At 38.3% G+C, this 22,783-nt stretch overlaps 2 protein-coding genes and 1 long non-coding RNA gene across 10 annotated transcripts; all 3 read right to left on the minus strand.

Moving 5' to 3' along the window:
* Positions 1 to 285: 285 nt before the first annotated feature.
* Positions 286 to 11,676, minus strand: LOC128621186 (protein ENL). Of its 7 annotated transcripts, none has more exons than XM_053646766.1 (10): positions 10,666 to 11,676; positions 6,561 to 8,846; positions 4,107 to 4,459; positions 3,372 to 3,576; positions 3,131 to 3,215; positions 2,428 to 2,494; positions 2,075 to 2,171; positions 1,913 to 1,987; positions 1,738 to 1,809; positions 286 to 422 (listed from the first exon to the last, which is right to left on the minus strand). In XM_053646766.1, exons 2-10 carry the CDS (start codon positions 6,681 to 6,683, stop codon positions 294 to 296), a joined length of 1,206 nt encoding a protein of 401 aa, XP_053502741.1. In that variant the 5' UTR covers positions 6,684 to 8,846; positions 10,666 to 11,676; the 3' UTR covers positions 286 to 293. The 7 variants fall into 7 exon arrangements, with proteins under 7 accessions (XP_053502741.1, XP_053502743.1, XP_053502740.1 ...); XM_053646768.1 differs by lacking the exon at positions 10,666 to 11,676 and having other exon boundaries at positions 6,561 to 6,867; positions 7,213 to 9,428; XM_053646765.1 differs by lacking the exon at positions 10,666 to 11,676 and having other exon boundaries at positions 6,561 to 6,686; positions 6,772 to 9,428.
* Positions 11,677 to 12,101: 425 nt separating this feature from the next.
* On the minus strand, positions 12,102 to 18,586 carry znf414 (zinc finger protein 414). Of its 2 annotated transcripts, XM_053646773.1 has the most exons (8): positions 18,455 to 18,585; positions 18,003 to 18,052; positions 17,812 to 17,922; positions 17,438 to 17,543; positions 16,874 to 17,328; positions 15,643 to 15,710; positions 14,239 to 14,383; positions 12,102 to 13,004 (listed from the first exon to the last, which is right to left on the minus strand). In XM_053646773.1, exons 2-8 carry the CDS (start codon positions 18,007 to 18,009, stop codon positions 12,928 to 12,930), a joined length of 969 nt encoding a protein of 322 aa, XP_053502748.1. In that variant the 5' UTR covers positions 18,010 to 18,052; positions 18,455 to 18,585; the 3' UTR covers positions 12,102 to 12,927. The 2 variants fall into 2 exon arrangements, with proteins under 2 accessions (XP_053502748.1, XP_053502749.1); XM_053646774.1 differs by lacking the exon at positions 12,102 to 13,004 and having other exon boundaries at positions 14,169 to 14,388; positions 18,455 to 18,586.
* Positions 18,587 to 19,527: 941 nt separating this feature from the next.
* LOC128621356 (uncharacterized) lies at positions 19,528 to 22,583 on the minus strand. Its single transcript, XR_008388264.1, has 3 exons — positions 21,862 to 22,583; positions 21,690 to 21,780; positions 19,528 to 21,054 (listed from the first exon to the last, which is right to left on the minus strand). It is a non-coding gene; the product is annotated as an uncharacterized LOC128621356 (long non-coding RNA).
* Positions 22,584 to 22,783: the final 200 nt, after the last annotated feature.

Raw genomic sequence — 22,783 nt, forward strand, 5'->3', positions numbered from 1 at the left:
AAGCCCCACAAAACTCTCTTCAGCAAATTAAACATGATTCAATGTTATATCCAGGGCACAAATAGGTGTTTAAATGTAACTAATTAGTAAGCAAAATGTTTGTGCTTTGGGGTGATTTCCCATCTGTGTTCCGTGCAAATGCTTAGGTTTTTCAGCTGTAGTGCAAAAATATACTAATCGCCTTCAAACCCTGTCCATGTTCATCATCATGTCCACCACTGTGCAGTAATCAAGCTCTGTGTGCATGCACGCCTTTTCACCCAACTAAAAAACAGACAAGGCATTCTCCTTTCTCATGTCCTCTTGGCCTGCACGTAGTTCTGTAGTTTACGCACAGTGGATTCATCCAAGGAGAAAAGGTCGAAGTCAAACGTGGTTTTGGTGACGTTGAAGTGTCCCGTCTTTTCAATAAGGTTTACGATCTAAAACACAAACAAATGAGTGTTAACTCCTATGTTTATTTTGGGTGAAGAAACCACAATTGTTTAAAAAGAAAAAAAAAAGATTGTATTTCATATACTTTGTTCAGTTTGTCTAGAGGTGACGTCCAGCTTATTTCAATTAAATACAAAGTAAGCCTTATAAATTACTGGTGTTTGCTAACAAGTGTGTTAGTAAGTCAGTCAGTATATCAACTGGTCTGCTAATTAGTTAAGTCTGTGAATAAATGAGTCAATCAGTGAGTCAGTCAATTGGTCAGGGAGTGACTCACTGAGCCAGTTAGTTAGAATTTCATTGAATCACTGAGTCGATTACTGATCGGTGAGTGAAATCTAAAGTGAGTCATTGAATCAGTCAGTGAGTTAATCAGTACATCAGTCAGTAACAGTTTTTGAAACACTGTAAGATGGGTAGTTACTCAGTGAATGATCGAGTGCATCTCTTTGTTAGTGAGTCAGTGATTCAATGAGTGTCTCAGTCAATCAGTAAACTAGTCAATTGGTGAATCAATGAGTTAGTCAGTCTGTGAACGAGTAAGCCGAACAGTGATTCAGTAAGCGAGTCAGTCTGTAAGTTAGTGCGTATGTTATTAGGTTAATCAGTCAGTTAGTCCCTTAGTAAGTGAAGAATTATGGTTTTTGATTCTAGCTCTAACTGTTCATATTAATAGCATGGTATGTACTTTTCAGACTTTTTGGAGCATGCTAATCACTTCTCAAGATTCATATGTTAATGGAAATTTCCTCACAGAGCATCTGTTGTGAACAGGAATGTGCTTTCGAAGGCCTAGGAGACCTTGGGTTAGCAGCTTGGGTAAGATGTTTTAAGAAAAGGCTTTTCTATGTAGGGAGGGCAGTTGAGGACTGAACACTGATGGGACAACACCTGTGTATGTACATGAAGCTTCAATAAAACTATTCCTCTTCTCCTGCTTGCATCTTTATTAAGAACAGAACAGAATTTATATCACAATCCAACAGTAAGCAAGTGAGTAGGTTAGTCACTAAATCACTTGGCTAGTGAGTCAATCAGTAAATAAATGAGTGTCTGTCTGTCTGTCAGTCAATCAATAAATCAGTCAGAGAGGGAGTCAATAAGTGAGTGAATCTGTTAGTCATCGAGTCAATGAATTATTGACTCAGAGTCAATTCCTCAGCTAGGCAATATAAATAAATAACATTAATGACCTTTATAATAGTTTACAGAGAAGGCCTGGGTCAGTGGAACAGAATATATTGAGATTTTAGAAAAAATCCCATCTGGAAAAAGAATTTGAGATTCTTTCTGGTTTCTGACCTGTTGTAAGATCTTCCTCTCGCTCAGAGCCATTAGTCTGTGATGGAGGTCCACCAGCTCCTCTGTGTAAACCTTAGAGGACAAAAATCACAACGATACACCAAATAGTCATGGTTCCAGCCACTGAAATATGCCCTTCATTTATTGCATTTATTTAATGGTTCGGTTTATTTACCCTTCCTACCTTGTCCCCCTTGAGAACCTTTTCCCTTTTGCAGGAATCTGAGGATTTCTTTTTCTTCTCCAACATCTACAAACAAACACAAAAACTCTGTCAGTCACAGTGAAGGAGTGTAGCCTCCATCTCTGTCAGAAAGACCTGTATATATAACTTTGCCTTAATATTCTTTGTATTGAGTTTGGGTATGGGTGATGGCACCTCCTGGCTGTGCGGGTGAGACTCTTCAACATCACTGTCACTGTCCATGAACAAGCTGGAGGGGAACACAAGGAAAAAAAATTGTATTCTTTACACAAATATAATACAGCGTTAGGGAAACTCTTGGCAGCTTGTCGCTCAAAAGAATATTGTAAACTGTGATGAAAACCAGTGAGTGGAAGTTAGGGTTCTGTTCAGTCAATGTACAATAAGCTTAGAACAAATGCTAGAAGAATTCATCTTACAAAAATCAAACCAAAAGCAAGCAACAGCGTTGATACTAAATGCTGAGGAGTTAATGTGGCATGTACCGTGAGTCCTGGATTGTGGCCTTTATGGCCGTCTCCACCTCTGAGCATCTGTCATCATCAGAGTATTCTGAAAGCAGATGTTCCACCATGAAGTGTAAAGGTCCTGTGTACAATACTCATACTTTCAGTAATCTGACTCAATGCAATTAAAAACTAGCTTTAATCTACTAGCAAATTAGCATAGTCTCTTCCAAGCCCATGTCATTTAAATCCCGCTTAATAAGAAACTCAAACTCCAAATCTAAGTCCTGTCTTCCCACGGTCACATGTTCTAGTCCTACATTCCAAAAATAACATGTTCTGAGTCCCCTGTTCCTAAGGTCATTTGTTCCTCACCATCTGATACTATCAGTCCTAGGTTCTCAAAGTCCCATGTTCTCAAAGTCCTCTCTACACAAACTCCTGTGTTCTCAAAGTCCTAGGTTCTAAAAGTCTTCTTTTCTTAAAGTCAGACGTTCTCAAAATAATAGATCCTTCTTTTCTTTTTAAAGTGCTATGTTTCCAAAGTCATAGGTTCTCCAAGTTCTATGTTCATAAAGCCCTATCTACGGTTCTGAAGACAGGGTATCGATGGCCCCCTTTAAAATCAGATTGACCCATTTCCTTTTCAGTAGGTTATGGAAATAATATTTAAATTAGGTTTTTGAAACTGAAATTTAAAAAAAATCTATTAGAAATGCATTTAGTCTCCCTCAGCTCATACCTTGGCTTTGCATCTGCAAGGGCCCAAACTCAGAGTCAGAGCTGGAAGAGGAGCAGGAACTGGATGAATTGGACCGCACTGACTGCTTCAGAGAAACACACAGTTACTCGATCATCACAGTGTCGTGTAGCTAATTTAATTCCCATCAAGGTATAACAAATAATTTAGTTACAAAATCAAGTTTCAATTCCAACCTTTAAACAGCTAGCGAACACTGCTAAGAGTCATTAGCTTGCCTCACCACGGATCTAGACAAAGTCTCGTCTTCCGAAGTGGAATCTGAATCCATCCGTCTATTCACTATTGGAAGCTCACGTCTCATTTTTACCCAGTGGCTTTTTTCTCTCGTCCTTTTCTTCTCCAGGTAGGTGGAGGGAGGAGCAGCAGTAATTGAGGAGATCTGGGAGGTGGCGGCGATAGAGCCTCCTTCTTTACTTCTCTTGAAGCTTAAGGGGCAAATACACACCATCGCAATGTTTTTAATAACGTAGTAGCAATATAATCATCTTAATATCTTTCCTGTTGGACGATTAACTAAACCATTACAATATGATGGCTATAAACTAGGAGTTGATTATGACAAGATTATGAACAAATTAGAACAGAATAGATGTACTCTAAGCAGATTATGACACACAAATAAAAAAAATATGAGATTTCAAGTAGATTATAATGTATAATTCTAAACAGATTATGAGAAATATGAAATTACAAATAGATATGGCAATTATTAGCAGATTCTACATCATTATAAGTAGGTCACAATTTAGGATTATGGATAGGATTATGACATATATAAATAAAATCCTGAGCAGGTTATAAAATATGTGAGATTATGATGAAAGATGATGACAAACATGAGACTATGAGTAGATTATAAATTAATTAACAAACAATATATAACTGTGAATAGGTTGTGATTTAAGATCATGGAAATATGATTATTAATAGATTATAAGATTATGATCAGCCTAACCTCTTCAGTTTTTTGGCGGTCGGATTCGATGACTCTGTAATGGATGAAGGGCGTTTGGTCACAGCTCGTAAATCCACCTGCCTTACATCTCCACCTTTGGACTCTCTTGCGGTGATTTTGAGTTCTTTAAAGGCCATTTTCGCCATATTTTTTCCCTCCTCCTTCCCCCGGTTCTCTGTGCTTTTCCTCAAGGACGAGGAAGATGACGGTTTCAATGTGGACTTCCCTCCTTCACGCTCTCTCTCTCTGGAAGTAGTCTTGCTGTCAGAGTCTTTGTGTTCTCCGTGCTCTCTATTTGGTTTGTAGTGTTCATGGCCTTTTCCCTCTACTCCTGCTCTGTCTTTATTTGGCTCCTAAAGGTGAGAGACAATGTGCAGAAAAGATCAGCGTAATCTACTGCACTGTACTGATTTTGTTACTCAGAACTAGTGCTGACTGATATGCTTAACGATTTGTTTACTGGGTTGCCAGTGAAGCTAATGGACAGGCTGCAGCTCAGGTTCTAACAAGTACAGACAAGAGACAACGCTCAAGAGTACACCAATCCAATCCTACATTGCATTGGCACCCAGCCTGGTTTAGGACTTATCTTCAAGTTTTAAAGCACTTGAATAGATTAGGACCATCATTCGTTATGGATTCTGTCCCTGTATATTCCTGAATGTTCACTAAGATCAGTACTGCAGGTTTGCTCAGTGTACTGCACCTAAAAATACCCCGCAATGATTACCAATCAAGATCAGACAATTCCAGCGCATCATTTTAAAAAGCATTAGCTAATTGTATTCTTGTTCTATTTTTATTTTATTTTATTGATGAGTTTCAGGCATGATCTCTGAAGGTCTCTAGTTTGTGTCATGATGTACTGGAACCAAATTGTTTTGTGTTTTTGGTATGTGTTGTTTTGAGCATTCCTAATCACCCCACCCCTCCCTCTCTCTCTCTCTCTCTCTCCCTCTCTCTCCTTCTTCTTCTCCTCTTATTATCTGGTAGACTAGACATCTTGTAGTTCTTATATCACTCAAACCTACGTAATAGATGTTTTGATTTTATATGTGACCTGTTCCAATCGACATTTATCATTCTTTATCAATATTTCTGTGTGTATATATACTATGCTTTCTGTATCATTAAACTAAGAAGCTTTCGCTGAACGATGGTGGCGGTGTGACTTCTTCCTGGGCCCAGACGAGAGGAATCAGCCAGAGCAAGGTCCAAACTCTGGTCCTGTGACTGCTATCGGACAAAGAACTTAACATTTATTCATGCTTTTCTTTTTTTTTTTCCCCCCCTCATATTGTTTCTTAATGATTTATAGTTTATTATTGCTGCTCATATCGTCTCTACGTCAACCCTATTTCTTATTATGTCTTTCATTAGTGTCTTTTATGTAGTCTTATTGTCATTTTTTTTTTTCGAGGGAGTGCATTTTATATATGACAGGTGCGATACAAATAATAAATAAAGAAACAAACATGTACTGTACGTACAGTACATACACCATATGACCAAAAGTATGTGGACAACCGAGCCTTGACAATCCTATTCCAAAACCATGGGTATTAATATTGAGTAGTTCCCCACGTGCTCCAGTAACAGCCTCCACTCTTCTGGGAAGGCATCTTGCTAGATTTCGACTAGTTGTTTTGAGGTCAGGGCTCTGTGCAGGCCACTTGAGTTCTTCCACTCCAACCTTAACGCACCACGTCTTCATGGAGCTCCGTTTTGCTGGAACAGGGTTGGGCTTCTTAGTTCCAGTGAAGGGAAATTGTAATCCTACAGCATGCAGAGACGTTCTATACAATTGTGTGCTTCACACGTTGTGGTAACGGTTTGGGGAGGAACCACATATGGATGTGATGGGCACCCATACCACATCACCACACACGTTTGGCCATATAGTGTTCATACTTGGTTGGTGTTGTTATAATTATGATAAAATTCTCATAACCAATAACGTTAAATGATATAATTTTATATTACCAAATTTTAGTCGAGCACCAGAAGTTTCATTTAAATATGCTAATATGATATGATAGATTCAAAAAGAACAAAAACAACAATCAAATAAAACATTCCACAAGTAAACAATAAAATGTAAGCATTGCCAGGAGGTCCATGACTTTTTAATTTAGTTACAGAGCTGGATATCACAACCCATCATTATCAACGTTTCACCTTTAAATGATTTGAATCCACATCTCACTAACTCCTATAGCCTATAAATAACATCTACTGGGATCTAATGTGTTCTCTCAATGGACAGTTCACGAACAGAAAGCTCTATGGATAGAAGAACAAAGAAATGTACGGTATAATTGTACATATTTAGTAATGTTCCTGGAATAAATATGCCCTGACGAGTCCCTGGCTATAAAATGTTTGAGAACCTCTGCTGTAGGACACTATAAGAACATTTTTAACTAGTGCTGATCCGTAACAAAATGTACTAACCTTCAAAGCATGGTGCGATTTGCTGTTTTTGTGGTCTGAGAAGGCAAATAATGCTGTTGTAGACAGCATGGAATAATCCGCACCAGCTCTGGGCATCATTTCAGCTTCTTCAGGTACAACCATGACCTGAGAGGAGAAACGAAGCAACGGAGGAAGAAATATCACAGGATTGGGAGCAATTAGAGAACCAGAGCGACTCGACTGAACTCACCCCTCCAGCTTTGATGAGTTTGTTGTGGAACGTGCGTTTCTTGTTGTTAAACGTGAGCTTCTCATGGCGTAGGTGACTGACCGGTGGGTTGCTCTCCTGATTCAGGAAAAGGTCATAGTTAAAGCAAACCTTCTGACGCTCCTCCTTTTGATAAATAAGGGCGGAGTGATATTTTTTTTGGGGGGGGGCAGAAACATTTACTCACAGTACTAGAAGCCATTTTCACAATACAGTTGTTAAGCTATATCAATTTAATTATGATGAGATCTGGCATGATATCCTTGTAGTCAGTAAATGTGTTTTTATGTAGTTCAAGTAATTCAGTTAACTGATTTTATCAACTCATCCACACTGATGAAGCATGCTAACATCACACAAACTCGTGAAACACACGCCCAAGAGTTGATAATATAATATTAAAAAAAAACTATGTCTATGTACCTATACTGAGACAGAGCTGGACAGTGCTGTAGAAATCGTATGTATTGTAACGTAACTGATCACTGCATTGATGAAAAATCCTGAAATCCAACAGCAAAAACATCCACAACGATCATAAAAAGAGCTCAAACTGTCTGTAAAATTCAGCACACACACACACACACACACACACACACACACACACACACACCAGTCGTGCGTATAGTAAATGCTCTTTTAAGCTGAGTCTGTGTGAAACCATTTTGTTGAGTCAGTCTGTCATCCCGGAGTGCAAACACTGCCGCTTGGTGAAACACAGAACAGCCTGACCTTTGACCTTCACCTGGTTAAAACATGTCTATTTTCCCCTGTGTAAAACTGACACGAATTAAAGTACGAAATATTAAAATATTACATATTTATAATAACATTACACACGTAACATTACAAATTTTTCAACTGTGAAATGTTCGATCTGTTCTTCTTACTGTTTTTGAGTGGAATTTAAATGAAATTGTATTGAATAAAATCGAGAAAATACATTTGTGAGACGAATGAGTAAAAACCTGTAAAAGGTAAGCGCAGTACATGAAGTTTCCAGAGAAACAGGACGTCTCGGACCTTCGTCAGCCGTGCAAGCAAAAGTACCTCTGAGTCTGTAGGCACTTCATAAACCAGTCGAAAATGTTGATCATGCAATAGTCAAAACTTCATGTTCCAAAGTTCTGATAGTGTGGATGATGCCACCAGCCGTGTCATTCACGTTATCTGTAATGGCTGTTGATGTGTCTCGCCACCGGAAAGGAGAAATCCGTCATGTTGGTGGTATGAACAAAGTTCTCGACTTCAGATCTCTTGGTTTCTTCCATGTATAGCTGATCACCTCTCTTACAAGAAAGACAGTAAAAAAAAAAAACCCAAAACAAACAAAAACTCCTGCACTGTTAAGGAGTGATGAGTTTAGTGGTGAAGATCTAAGAAGGTTGCATGCAAGAGTGCCACAGGTTCTATTAGCCTGATCATTAAAAATGAGAGCAGTCTTAGGATCGTAATCACAGCCAATGTTTTATTCATGGGATGATGAAGTGAGCACCAAGGGGATTCTCTCTGCCCTTGAGGTTCTCTTAACAGTGCTTAAATGAGGCATGGTACACTCCATGACATCCTTAGAGAATCCACTGTTGTGTATTTGCACTCTATGCAGCATTATTGCGTATTGGTATGTGTTGCACTAGGGTCCTGGAGAAACGACATTTCGTTCCAACGTATACAAGCTCTATAGAGGAATGATAATAAAACCCCATTTTTTTTCCTTCATTCTCACTGTAAATGCATTTAAGTCACATTAACTGAGATTAAGGGAAGGGATTTTTGTAGTTGTAGGAGTTGAAGGAATGGAAGTCCACGGATTTACAACAGATTGTAGTTTTCAGACAGGAATATTCCGACATCTAATATACGTTTAATTATGGCACGCTCGAGCCAGGGTGAGCGATACATCATGTATATTCCAGGGTTGGCTCAAATGTGGAGAAGGAGAAAATAAAACACAGAAGTTCCTCAACTGTTCCTCAAATGGCAGTGGTGAAGATGTCATCAACATATCCAAGAAATACTGTGGGTTCATGTCCAGTAAATGGTTCAGATACTTCTTCCTGGCAAATTTAATGAAAAGGTTTTGCATTAAAAGGTTCCTATTTATTTTGACCTCAGAGTTGAATGTGGACTCGAAACTGAAGCAGATTTGAGCAAGTGCAAGTTCTGATCGGATCGTCTTAATTACAGTATCTCACAAAAGAGAGTACACCCCTCACATTTTTGTAAATACTTGATTATATCTTTTCATGTGACAACACTGAAGAAATGACACTTTTTTCAAGTAGTGAGCGTACAGCTTGTGTAACAGTGTAAATTTGCTGTCCCCTCAAAATAACTCAACACACAGCCACTGCCTTGCTAAAGAAGCTGAGGGTGAAGGTGATGGACTGGCCAAGCATGTCTCCAGACCTAAACCCTATTGAGCATCTGTGGGGCATCCTCAAACGGAAGGTGGAGGAGCACAAGGTCTCGAACATCCACCAGCTCCGTGATGTCGTCATGGAGGAGTGGAAGAGGACTCCAGTGGCAACCTGTGAAGCGCTGGTGAACTCCATGCCCAAGAGGGTTAAGGCAGTGCTGGAAAATAATGGTGGCCACACAAAATATTGACACTTTGGGCCCAATTTGGACATTTTCACTTAGGGGTGTACTCACTTTTGTTGCCAGCGGTTTCGACATTAATGGCTGTGTGTTGAGTTATTTTGAGGGGACAGCAAATTTACAGTGTTACACAAGCTGTACACTCACTACTTTACATTGTAGCAAAGTGTCATTTCTTCAGTGTTGTCACATGAAAAGATATAAACAAATATTTACAAAAATGTGAGGGGTGTACTCACTTTTGTCAGATACTGTAAATGTCAATGACAGTGAGTAGGTCCTATTCCTATAATTATTCATAAATAATTTCCTTTTAATTATTTATTTTTAAGATTATACATTAGAAATTATATTTATAATGCATATGTACTATATCTCTTGCCTCATATACTTGGTACATGTTTGACCTTCACCAGTTTTGCAATCTGTACAATTTCCCACAGTTAAACACACCTCACTGACAGTTCACTGAACTGGAGGGGGGGGGGGGGGGGAAATAAATAAATAAATAAATAAATAAATAAAAACACTTCCAAAACTTAAAATAAAGTGATCTGCGCTACTCATTTACTACATTCATTTATTCATTCTCAGTAACTGCTTTATCCTGTCAGAGTCACTGAGCTTTAAATGACACATTTGTTCATGTTTTGGTAAATAGAGCCAGCTAAGTAAATTAGAAAATATCACGTGAAGGCAGACACACAAATAATAATTGTGGAAGCAGGCAGGATGCGTTCTAATTCCTTCAGGAACAGGCAGGGGTGGGATTAAAAACAGTCCTGAGCCAACCTCTAGCATAGGACGTGACCTCACTTGCAGAATTAGTGAATTGATTAGTTCATTGGTACGAAATGAAAGCAACATCATAACATTACTCTACTGACACTATCAGTCACTCTGTAGTTCCTGAAAAGCACTGAAGATATTAAGTCTGAATACATGACACAGTGACGAATTAAATAACGTGGTGCACAACGCTGGATTCTAATTGGTCAGAAGGCGCTGATTAAATTTTCTAGAACAGCAAATCACAGGTTTATATAGCGGGGTGTAAACTTCTTAACAGGATGATCGGTGTAAATTGTTATTATTTTGTTTAAAGATCTTGTTTTTCATTCAGTACCGGCCTTCAGAAGGTACATAAGATGTTTACATGTATCCCAGAAGACAAAATAAAAACAAGTGACACCGATCATCCTGCTCAAAAGTTTACACCCCCCGTGGCTCTTAATGTATCGTGTTGCCTTCTGGAACATCAGTGAACGTTTGTACCTTTTGTAATAGTCGTGTACGAGTCCCTCAGTCGTCCTCAGTGTGAAAAGACGGATCTGAACATCATATAGCCGCTGATGGAAAGAGGTGAAATATGCAGAAGGTGCTGGAAAGGTAAAGAATGTGCAGGACCTGGAGGATTTTTCTGAAGAACAGTGGGCAGTTTAACTGGCAGGACAAACAAGGGACTCGACTGAACGACTATCACAAAACATAAAAACAGGTGATCATCCAGGTAACGACACATGATATTAAGAATCAACCGTGTGTAAACTTTTGCACTGATTCATTTGTGTAAATTCAGTTATTATTGTGTCTTGTGGACGATATGTAAACATCTGTTATGTGAAATACTGTAGCTTATTCAGAGCAGAACTAAATAAAAAAAACAACTAAATGCAGTAGTGTAATATGCCACTATGTGAATTTGTTGAAAGTTCTCAGCAACGCATGCACGTGCACACAAGGTGTCCAGGTGATTCCCACCTGCCCTCACTACAGTTCCACATGTATCAAGGGTTTTGCTCATGACCCTTTTGACCTTCAACATGTACCATTTGGCTGATCAGTTTTCCACAAAAAAAAAAAGGGAAGAAGATAAAAATAGCTGACGGGATCACTCGTGTTGGCTTAGTGGTTAATATGTCCTTCAGCAATGCTGACTCAGTCCCAATACTGAGAATCTGTAAAATCTCTCTCGTATTGTTTCCTACCGTTAGCTTTGGTATATGTATAAAAGTTGAAATCGATAACAAAAATTACAGGAATTTTACAGGAAAACATTCAATGTTATTTACTTTAATACATACACCTGCTTTCTTGTAAATTCTTTACGTTATTCTAATTAAAAAATGTTTAATAGCCTAGTTGCAAGACTTCTTTGTATCTAAAGTCAGATCCGTAAGTATGTAGACAGTAAGACAATGTTTTTGCTATTTTTGCCGCTGTACACCACCATGGACTTAAAACGAAGCAATCAGGATGTAATTGAAGGGTAGATTTTCATCTTTAGCTCAAGAAGTTTAACAAAAATATTGCATTAACTGTTTATGAATTATAGCCTTTAAAAAAAAAAAAAAAAGCACTCCTCCATTTTCACAGGCTCAAAAGTAATTGGATAAACTAACAATTATAAATATAAGGATTGTTTTTAATATTTGGATGCAAATCCTTTGCAGTCAATATTGACAGTTCCCATGAACAGCTACCACATACAACACTTGGAATCACCTCCAGATCTTTAATCTCCTTAATTTGTCATGGAATAACGAGGAAACAAGCCACACCTGGCCATGAAACCACTTGTCAGTCAATTGTCCAATTACTTTTGAGCCTATGAAAATAGAAAAACGCTGCAGAAAAAGGCTGTAATTCCTAAACGGTTAATGCAATATTTTTGTTAAACCCCTTGAATTAAAGCTGAAAGTCTACACTTCAATCGCATCTTGATTGCTCCATTTCAAATCCATCGTGGTGGTCTAAAATTGGGTCACTGTCCAAATACTTATGGTCCTGACTGTATTCACCGTCAACAGAATCATCTGTACAAACCCTAAAACTAGTCGTCTAGCTAAGATGTATAATAGTTAGCTATTAAAAAGTATTTTTTTTTGTTTTGTTTATAATTAATAGACACAATAAAATGGCAATTACAAAAATGCCTGTGGTTGAAACATGTTCATGAAACGAATCGTTAGCTCTAGTGCAGATTCATGTTTTCAGGGCTAGGTTTGAATCATAATTCTCATCTCTTACTTGCGGAAAGTCTATTTCTACAGTTCATAATTATTTTTTTTTATTATACATTAGCAAGCCCGTGTCAGTCTTTTGAAAAAATTGCTCAAACACTGAGAAACAGGGGAAATACGTGGAATGGACACAATTTCAGTCCATTTAAAAAATGTTTACGTTGATATCAAAACATAGCAAGAACAACAATGATGCACTTACATCCATGTACAATCAAGAGCAAATCGGTTAGAAGTCACCACTGAAGCAAATACAAACTGCTGTGGTATGCACTCACAGAGGTTAGTAACAAAAAAAATAAAAAATAAAAATCACACTTCAGCATAATTACAATCTAAAAGAAAAATGAAAATAAGTGGAACATCATGCTGTTGAAGGGATTTCGCTATAAAGTCATTATGAGCTGAATTGAAAATATAAACGTAGGTCATGCATCATGTCATTTTCCAATCCGTTCACCTCATGTGAGCTACAACGACCGCCCAATTCCGAAGTTTATCATCTGCTGTGAATCTAAAGCTGGGTGTAATTCATGTTCTCAGAGTTTGTTGAGGTTTTAACCAGGGACGGAGGTGACCCGACTGCTGCGTCTATATAAATACATAAATACACACAAAACATAACACTCAGTGTTAGTCAGACGTATAGAATTATATTTCTGTAAAAAATAAGACCTCCTTGCTATTTAGCAAACACAAATATTTAGTTTGGATCTCCTAATTTTTGAAAGTCATTTAACTGAAGATAAAAATGTTATCTTTGTCTTACAGAGAACAGTGTAAAGAGCTACAGACCAGAATTTTTTTCTTCCACCTTAATTTACATTTCAATTACATTAACTTTATTACATATATTTTCTATTTTATGTTACTTCTTTTCTGCCACTGCTATTATTATTATTTTTTTAAACCATTTTATTTATTTACCTTTTGCTTCTTTAACAAAATTTTTTTTAATAAAGATGCTGTTGCTGTTATTATAATTATATGGTTTGATGATCATACAATTTTAACAGTCCCTCCGGGAGTTCATGATTTTGCAGAGATGAACACAAAATCAAGGAAACTCCGCAGTATTCTCAGGCACTTGCAATTTTTCTAAACTTTGCAGATTTTCCTGCAGATTTGGCCCGAGATACGTCACGTGACGTCATCACAACGCACGTTCAGCCAAAGCCCTCTTCGATTCACGTGCGTTGAACATGAGTACAGCTAAAAGGTCTCGTTTACCGACAAACATCACTGCGAAGGAAGACTGTGCAGAACAATTTCGTACAATTGCAATTTTGCCAATTCGAGTAGTTTTCCACATAAAAAAACTCTGCAAATTGCATCACAAATTTTGGAAAAAGCCGCAGGAAAATCACAGAAAAAACTTTGTTCTGGAAAACAAAGCTGTTCTGGAATATATCATTTGAATGAGCAAATCCTAAAAACTACAAATCCTAATTTATATCCTCAGTTTTGTTGGTTTTAACTGGAACATCTCACACACGTAACTTTGTAAGAGGCGGGGCTTAAAGGGTGCCTCATGAGAACCGAAAGGGGCGGGGCTTAAATCATGCAAACAAAATTGTTACACTTTTCACAAAAAAAGTGAGGCGTCTTAAGTTGAAGCTTATAATGTAGACATATGATAATAATAATAATAATAATAATAATAATAATAATAATAATAATTATTATTATTATTATTATTATTATTTATTATATTTTAAGTCATGATATTTCCCCAACCCACTTTAGAATATAGTTACTGTTTAGAGTTTAATGAGCAGGAAAATTGCCCAGCACTAATTAACAGACATGAGAACATCTGTGATACCCGTGTCGTTAGTTTTGGCCCCCGGGCTCCTATGCTGGCCCTCGATGTGTGCCGTCATCTCTTTGCGCTCGGGGGTGGAATAACCACACTGAAGGCAGCTGTAGCGCCCCCTGGTGTGCTCCCATAGGATCCTGCTGTTAAAGGACTGACCTGGGAGAAACGGTGTACACACACACACACGACTGAGACAACAGAAACAAGCAACCCTTTATAGAACTCAAAAGTCTGAGTGTCTCAAAAATATCGACCCAAACAGTCTATCAGCCAATGGTTACACTTTTTTTTTTTTTTTTTTTTACATTTAGATTAATAAAGAACGATGTTGAATGTGTGTTTGAAAGCTAAAAAAAAAACAATAAATGGTGGTGGTGAGGTCAGACTTTTGGATTCACAATGATGTAGTGTCCAGGACGCAGATGAAGCCTAAACACAGATGATTAAAATTAAATATAGTTTTTCCATCACCAATTCTGACTTAATGGACCAGGCTTGATCTGTGCCTGCAGTATCAACACCAAAATAAACCCAGCTAAAGTTCACCCCCAAGAATGTGCCCAATTTCACTGTTAACCTCAAATGCATTCAACCAGCCCGAAACGTTTTTTTTTTTTTTTTTTTTTTTTTACTGGAGGTACAAAGCTATCACATCTCACAAGTAAATGAATCCAATAGCTACCGGTTTATGTGTACAAAATGAAATATGACCTGTAGCTCCAGTTTTGGACACCAAACACGTTTTGGGTCGATCAAGTACATTTGTGATATGAGGAACATTTAGTACATTTAATTTTCACCACTTAAAGTTTGCTTTCACACTTGGCTTTTTCCCCCCCCTCGAAAAAACCCCCCACTAGCTGTCTAACCAGTTGAGCTTTCTCTCTAGATTAGATTCATTATTAACATTAACATAATGTTAACATTAATGTGTAACTCTGGTGATGAGGAGGTCGACATCACTCAGAGATTTTCGGAAAAGCGACTGCTTTGTGCGAGATGTGAGGTGGAGAGGGGGAAAAAAAAGCCAAAAAGTACGAAAGCAGCCAAAAGACGGATTGAAAACATCAAACGTGAGCAGGAATGTGAAAGCACTGTCGGCGTCTCAGCACATGGCCACCGAGCCCAGAATTCAAGCTGCTGATTAGACATGGGAGGGAGGAGGGGGAGGGGGTCAACCAGGAGGAGAGAACAGAATTGTGGGTAATAATCACTCTGATGTGCTATAATCTGTTAGTAATAATGAGATTAATCACACAGCCATGTGATTTGCTGGGAAGCGCAGAAGCAGCAGCGGTGATGACATCTTCAAAAGCGGATTGGATCTTTTCCCATCTACCATCCTTCATGTATATATGTGTGTGTGTGTGTGTGTGTGTGCGCACGTGTACGCGCTTCTCCGTTCCTCACCTGGACTTCCTCTCTACTCAAAGCCTGAGGAGAGTTCCATCTGTGCAAAATGGGCGCAGGCAAGTCTGCTGGGGGCGACAGTGTGACACGACAAAAACACAGTTCACTCAACAGCGAGGACAAAGTTTAACCCTTACGACTCGTAAAGAGTGCAGAGGTGTGAGGTGATAATGTGTAGTGAAGATCAAAACAAAATAAAAACACAGATGAACAGGAACTAGGAAACCGTAGATGATGAGCGATAACGTACGGTTTAAGTAAGTGAGTCGTGTATAATAACCCTGAAGACAGTTTTAATTTAATATCAGAAAATTGGATTTTACACAATCAAGAAGAAAAAAAAAAAAAAAAACCTGACTGGCTCTTATGTTTTATTTATGTTTAATAAAACACTGTGTGTGGTGCTGTTAAAGTAAATAATCAACAACTAGGTGGTGTGATGAAGCTGAGTTACTGTGATCACTCCGAAATGGATTATTTTCCCATAACGGCACATCCCAAAGTGTTTTATTCCTTTTATGTGACAGCAATTTGACACCGATTGCAGTTTAAGTGAGTTCCTGTCCTTTATATTAGCTATAAATAGTCGTTCCCTCCCAGCCTTTCTTTTTTCTCTCTCTAAGTTAAATAACGCAGCTTTCCAAACGATATCAGCTTTACCGCTGACTGCTGACACTGGAGACTCCTTCCATGAATGCTAAATAAACACCTCCTCAAAGAAAACTTCACCAACTCAACGATTACACACGTTTCACACACGTTCCGTTGTATACCATGTACTGACACGCATTCGTCCTCGCCTGATTGGCTGAAAGCAACATATGCTCGTTTGCATAAAGCTGAGCTTTGTTTTGAGCGCCCTCTGGTGCCCAACAGTATGTAATAGCATCATATTCATGAATGTAACTTGTGCTATAAAACGTTGAAGATAAAAGAAGCTTATTCGATTTTTAGGATTTTTCTGTGAAATAGCCTGATATTAAAGGCTAAACAATATTATTGGACCAGCCCTCAAACACACTGCATCCAGACCTAAATATAATAAAATACATTTTTTTATACATTAAATTTGTTGGTAAGGTATCGAGATGTGCATTGTATCATCTCAGAAGTACGGATACACCTCAGTGGCGCTCACTAACAGACTCTGACGAGTGATAAAATGTCTTCAAGGTTATAACACAACTCAGCGCAGTCTTAACCCTTTACTCCTAGCCGTAGATGTGTTTACCTTGGTTCTTCCTCCAGACAGCGTTAGACCCGGGCGTAGTTTGTGGCAAGGAGGTCACTATGCCGACCGGACCGGGTCTGGGCGAGCGCTGTGGCTCGGGATCAGGTGCAGGAGACAGGCTGGGTGGAAACGGGCTGTAGGGAGCATCCGGCTGATTCTGGGGTCTTACAGCCTCAAAAGCAGCAGCGGATTCCGCCAGAGGAGTCGAGGACGCTTGGTCCGATGAAGCCGTGTGGAACGGAGCTTGAGGAGGAAGCGAGGGGTCAGACTCCATCTGCTGAGAATCATCTCCAGTTGAAGAACCAGCAGGATCAAAATCAGCGCCGGGAAAAGCTGAATCGGGTGCTGGACCTCCCTCCACTCTCGCCGCTTTGCTTTTGGCGACCTTGGCACATGTCTGGAGGTGTTTGAGGAGGGTGCGGTAGGAGCGGAGCTTGGCCCTGCAGCTCTCGCACCTGTAGATTAGAGTTAAATTTTCAATGCATCAGCAAGGTTTGACTTACTGTATTAAAACAGCAAAACACATCATGATATATTTTAATTCTACAGCACTAAAAGACGCACAGGAAGAAATAATTCGGCTTGTGGTGATGCCTCATGTGATCCATCAGCTGCTGCATGCTGGAGAATGATCCATCACATCCTATCGTCGAGCACAGGAAGGACTTACCTGAAAGAGAATATAAAATGGTGTAAGTTACTGGCAGCATTTAATCTTTAGGCGATGTTACAATGAAATTCTAAGTTGACTTTTTCAGCATACAGATGATGAGATGAGAAAGCCGGACAGACTAAAGCGCCGCTGCATCACTCTCTTCAGGTAGGGATGACACAAAGGCTAAATTCCATTGGCACCACTATCAGCAGGTAGTCAAACTGCATTGTAGGTAATGTAGTTTTTTCTTTAATGCTCAATATGTGAAATAGTTCCTACATACCAGGCAGGGATTGTGCGGGGATCTTATGATGATCCTTCAGGTGGGTGTTCAGAGCATCTGGATGATTGTAGGTCCGTTTACAGTTATAAAACGAACAGGATAAATGGCAACCTAAACAAGACAGAATGAACACTGTGTATTAATCAATCATTGTTATGAATTTCTATGGCAGTGAATTAAATGGTACATACCCTCCATGGTAGTTCAGGAGTGCAGTGATGGACAAGATGCAGAATTGTACCTACACACAGAGGAAATTTTTAAACAGCAAGCTTATAATAGTAAATAAATAAATAAATAAATAAATAAATACACACAACTTACTTTATTTGTTTCAATTAAATTGCCTTATTAATAATAAACCATTAGGCCTCTGTTCTAACATAGCTATAAGAAAAACATTAATCATTGTAAATGCATATACGTGCTCTATAACTTAATTAAAAGCCAATTATTAATTATGTTAGCTTTCTTCATATTTACTTTTAATTAACGAGCTGCTAAAAGAAATAGCAGCTAGCTAACTAGTAAACAAACAAAGCAACTTGCATGCTAAGCATACAACTCGCTACCTATCCGCCTGTTATTATTGTTATTAATATAAATATATAGCACAAAATGAATTAAATATAAATTCTCTCACTAAATAAGCTTTCTCAGTTGATAAAGCGTCACAAATCTTCACAAATAGTAGATTGTTTTCGTTTGACAGCTCGCGCCCGTCGATACGCTGTACGTGCACCACGGCGCACACAGAAATGGCTGCGCGGTTACGTCAGACACAGCTACCCGATTCGACCAATAGAAAAACGCGCTTAATAGGAAACCCGGAAGTAAACTTCCAAAAGGATGAGTGGAGTCCTGAGAGTAAAAATTACCATAAGCACTTGTATATTTTATTTATTTTCATGAAAAGTTTCCCGAAAGTATAAACAAGTGATGGGGAAAAGAAGCCCCATGAAACACGGAATCGTTTGAAGCGATTGCTGCCAGAAATTGTTTCTAGCTTTCGAAACGCTTTGACACATCTGGCTACACTATTAAAACACTACATTATAACACTACTACTACTACGACTAATTTTTCATGTTGGTTTATCCTTTTAAACAACAAATTCAGTATTCACAGGTGGAACTGAAGGCTAAAACCAATATGTTCAAAGATGTTCAGAGCTTTTTCTTGTTTAAACAGTGAATCTAATAGGACACTCCTGCATAAAAAGAAACACCTGTCAGTTACAATAATTTTGCTAACCTACAAATTGGGTGGTCTGATAAACATTTTCTATGTTCTATTTCGTTTAACACATCTACATATAAATACCAGGAAATTCTAAACTCTCTTCTCACATCCATTTTTTGATCTCAAACCCAAATTCAGTCTACAGCAAATTAATTGGCCTTGCTGTTTCAGTAGTTTCCGAGGAGGCTGTATATGCTAATTTGGATCCTGGGAATTTGTTTGTGAAACAATGACAAAAGGTCCCATATGTAGACCAGATGGCTTGAGTGTGTGTGTGTGTGTGTGTGTATATATATATATATATATATATATATATATATATATATATATATATATATATATATATATATAAAAAAGAGAGAGAGAAAGAGAGAGAAGCACACATTGCAAAATATAAAGCCATACACTGTAAATGTTATTTCATAAACTTGTAGGATACTTTTGATGTCACCACATTGTTCACCATAAAATATAGATTAAATTGATCTAAAAAATGCCTTGAGTAATATTTTATTTAAACATTGTTTTGATTACCATGTTTATTTACATTCCTGATCATCTTACTGCCACAATTTAGAAATCTACTACAATATGGATTTGAACCAAACAAGAAAAGCATGTTCAATACAAGGTCCTGAGGACAGTTGCAAAGCTTGGGGTGTGGTCCTACACAGGGGGCGGAGATTAAGTCCAAATAGATGTTTCTCAAGAACCGTAAGGCCAATCAAGCTCGAATTTGGTAATGTACATCTATGTGCTAATCTATAAGTGGATTTTTCATGATGGAAAACATGGTCACCATCAGCCAATCAGGTTTTAGCAGGCATTTGACAAAGGTCTCATTTAATTATATTCTTGAAACTTGAATAGTAGCTTCATGGAGGGACCTACTAGCAGCTGATGGTTTCAGTCAAATTGGCCAGTGGGGGGCGCTAATCATACCCATATTCACAGGGGTTGGAGTCAAGTTCAAAAAGCTGTTTCTCAGGCACCAATAGATCAAATGACCTGAAATTTGGTGTGCTGCATCAATCTGCTAAACTGTAAAGGAATTTTCAGCCATAAATGTTTTCAGCTAAACACACACACAATATATGAATAACATTTAATGTTGACTATTACTTCGACAAACTAAGTTTTATGCATTACACAGACTAATCTATTTATTGGCTTATGCACAAAATGACAGCGGGCTTTTACAATAGGCTAATTACATGTCACACAGTACAATAAGAATATAACATACTGTGCAATAACATGTTCATGTCAGATTAAACAATGATCATTAATGCCATACTGGAATGATGGAAATATAAACATAGTTTCATGTAGTCCTAGTCAATAAACCCGATGTACAGGGCGTCTGCGTGCCAACGCTAGCTACACCTGGAAGCTCTACAGAAGCTTCACCTTCTGTTTCTTCACATGTCACGTCCTTGTTTGTCCTGTCATCATTCGGGTCCGAGGAGTCATTATAGACACATTCTGTCTGCTGCCACAATTCATCACACTGCTCTTGTTTTATATCTCTCATCTCTGTATCCTCTGCGCGTTCCAATCCGTCCGTGTCGGTGCTGACGAGTGGTTTGAAACTTATGTAACGGAATAGATATTTCTGCTCCCAAAGTCTTCGTCGAACGGTGGATTGCGATACCTTCACCCCTGCCATGTGGAGATTGTTGGTGATGTCACTGACTGTTGTTTCTGGGTTTTCCTGCAAAGCTCTCACAATGTTTCTGTCATCAACTGCTGTTGTTTTCCTCGGCCGACCAGTTCGATGTTTGGCTGTTAGTAACCCGGTGGTTTCTTGCTTTTTCAGGACATTCCAAATTGTTGATTTGGCTATGCCCAATGCCTTTGAAATGGCCCTGATCGATTTTCCCTCTTCTTTCAGCTTCACAATGTCTTTCTTTTCTCCCATAGACAGTGCTTTGTTCTTCATGTTGGTTTATGGTGTTGTGTTTAAACAACAAATGAAGTCTTCACAGGCGAAACCCAGGACTGAAACCAAAAACAGATATTTAGAGTTATAAATTTTTTAAACAATCAATCTAACAGGTCACACCTGGGCAAGAAGAAAGACCTGCCAGTCATATGTTACAATACTTTTGATCACTTTAAAAATTAGTGTGTTTAAACAAAAAGCGCCATGTTCTAAGTTAATTAACACATCTAGATGTAAATATCGAGATATGTGACCGCTGAAATCCTGATCCATCATCTCATATTCATCTTTTGATCTCAAACCCAAGTGTCTACAATGTATAGCAAAACAATAAACAAAAGAATTGGCCTTGCTGTCCCAATAGTTTCAGACGAGACTGTATGTTATAATAAAATTCAGAGTTGACTTTTTTTGTTTAAAAAAAAAAAAAAGGCTCGGCTTGACTAGTTATCGATCTATGTTGACGGCGGTATTGGCTTGATAGTTCGGAAGCTGATCTGTTTGAGTAGAGCGTACAGTTGATGAGATGAGAAAGCCGGACAGACTAAAGCGCCGCTGCAACGCTCTCTTCAGGTAGAGGTGACACAAAGGCCAAATCCCACTGCACCAATATCAGCAGGTAGTCAAACTGCATTGTGGGTAATGTATTTTTTCCCTTTAATGCTCAATATATGAAATACTTCCTACATACCAGGAAAGGATCTTATGATGATCCTTCAGGCTGTCATTCAGAGCGTCTGGATGGTTGTAGGTCTGCTTAAACGAACAGAATAAATGGCAACCTAAACAAGACAGGATGAACAATGTATTAATCACTGTTGTAAATGTCTATGGGATTAGGCACTGAATTAAATGGTACATACCCTCAGGAGTGCAGTGATGGACAGGATGCAGAACTGTTCCTGCAAACAGACGCAAATTTTAAACATTTAACTTTTAATAGTACAAAAAGGATGAGTCCTAACCTAGCCAACAAAACTTCACTGTAATCATTATAAATGTACACAAGCTCTCTATAACTTCAAAAATAAAGCGCATTAGTCATTATATTAGCTGCAAAAAACAATCAGTTAGATAAATACTACACTTCTAAGTACTGAATAAACAAAGCACCTTACTAAGCATACAATCCGCCTGTTATTATTGTTGTTCCTAATATATTTAGCAAATAAAGAATTAAATATAACTTCACTTGCTAAATAAGCTTTCTTAGTTCATAAAGCATCACAAATCTTCACAAATTGTAGATTATTTTCTTTTTCCACAGCACGCGACGGTAAATACTGGGACTACGGCGCGTTCAGAAATGGCTACGCTGTGACGTCAGACGTAACTAAGAGATTCGACCAATAGAAAAACGCGCTCGATATGAAACCCGGAAGTAAACTTCCATAAGGATGAATGGAGTCCTGAGAGTATAAACTGCCATAAGCGCTCTCTCTCTATATTTTTTGTTTATTTGCATGAATAGTTTCCCGAAAGTATAAACTAGGTATGGGCTAAAAGAAGCTCCATGAAACACCGAATCATTTAAAACGATAGTTACTGGAAATTGGTTTCGAAACGCTTTGACACACGGCTCACTAGTGACATCTTCTGGCCACACGTATTAAAACACTACCAAACCTACTACTACTACTACTACTAGTACTACTACTACTACTAATAGATAGATAGATAGATAGATAGATAGATAGTTGAATACGGGGTAGTATATAAAGTTTGAATTGATCCAAGATTATAGTGTAAAATGTATGCTTGTTTTGTGCAGTAGGGTATAAATAA

The sequence above is a fragment of the Ictalurus furcatus genome, chromosome 17, assembly GCF_023375685.1.
Source record: "Ictalurus furcatus strain D&B chromosome 17, Billie_1.0, whole genome shotgun sequence".
NCBI classification, from domain to species: domain Eukaryota; kingdom Metazoa; phylum Chordata; class Actinopteri; order Siluriformes; family Ictaluridae; genus Ictalurus; species Ictalurus furcatus.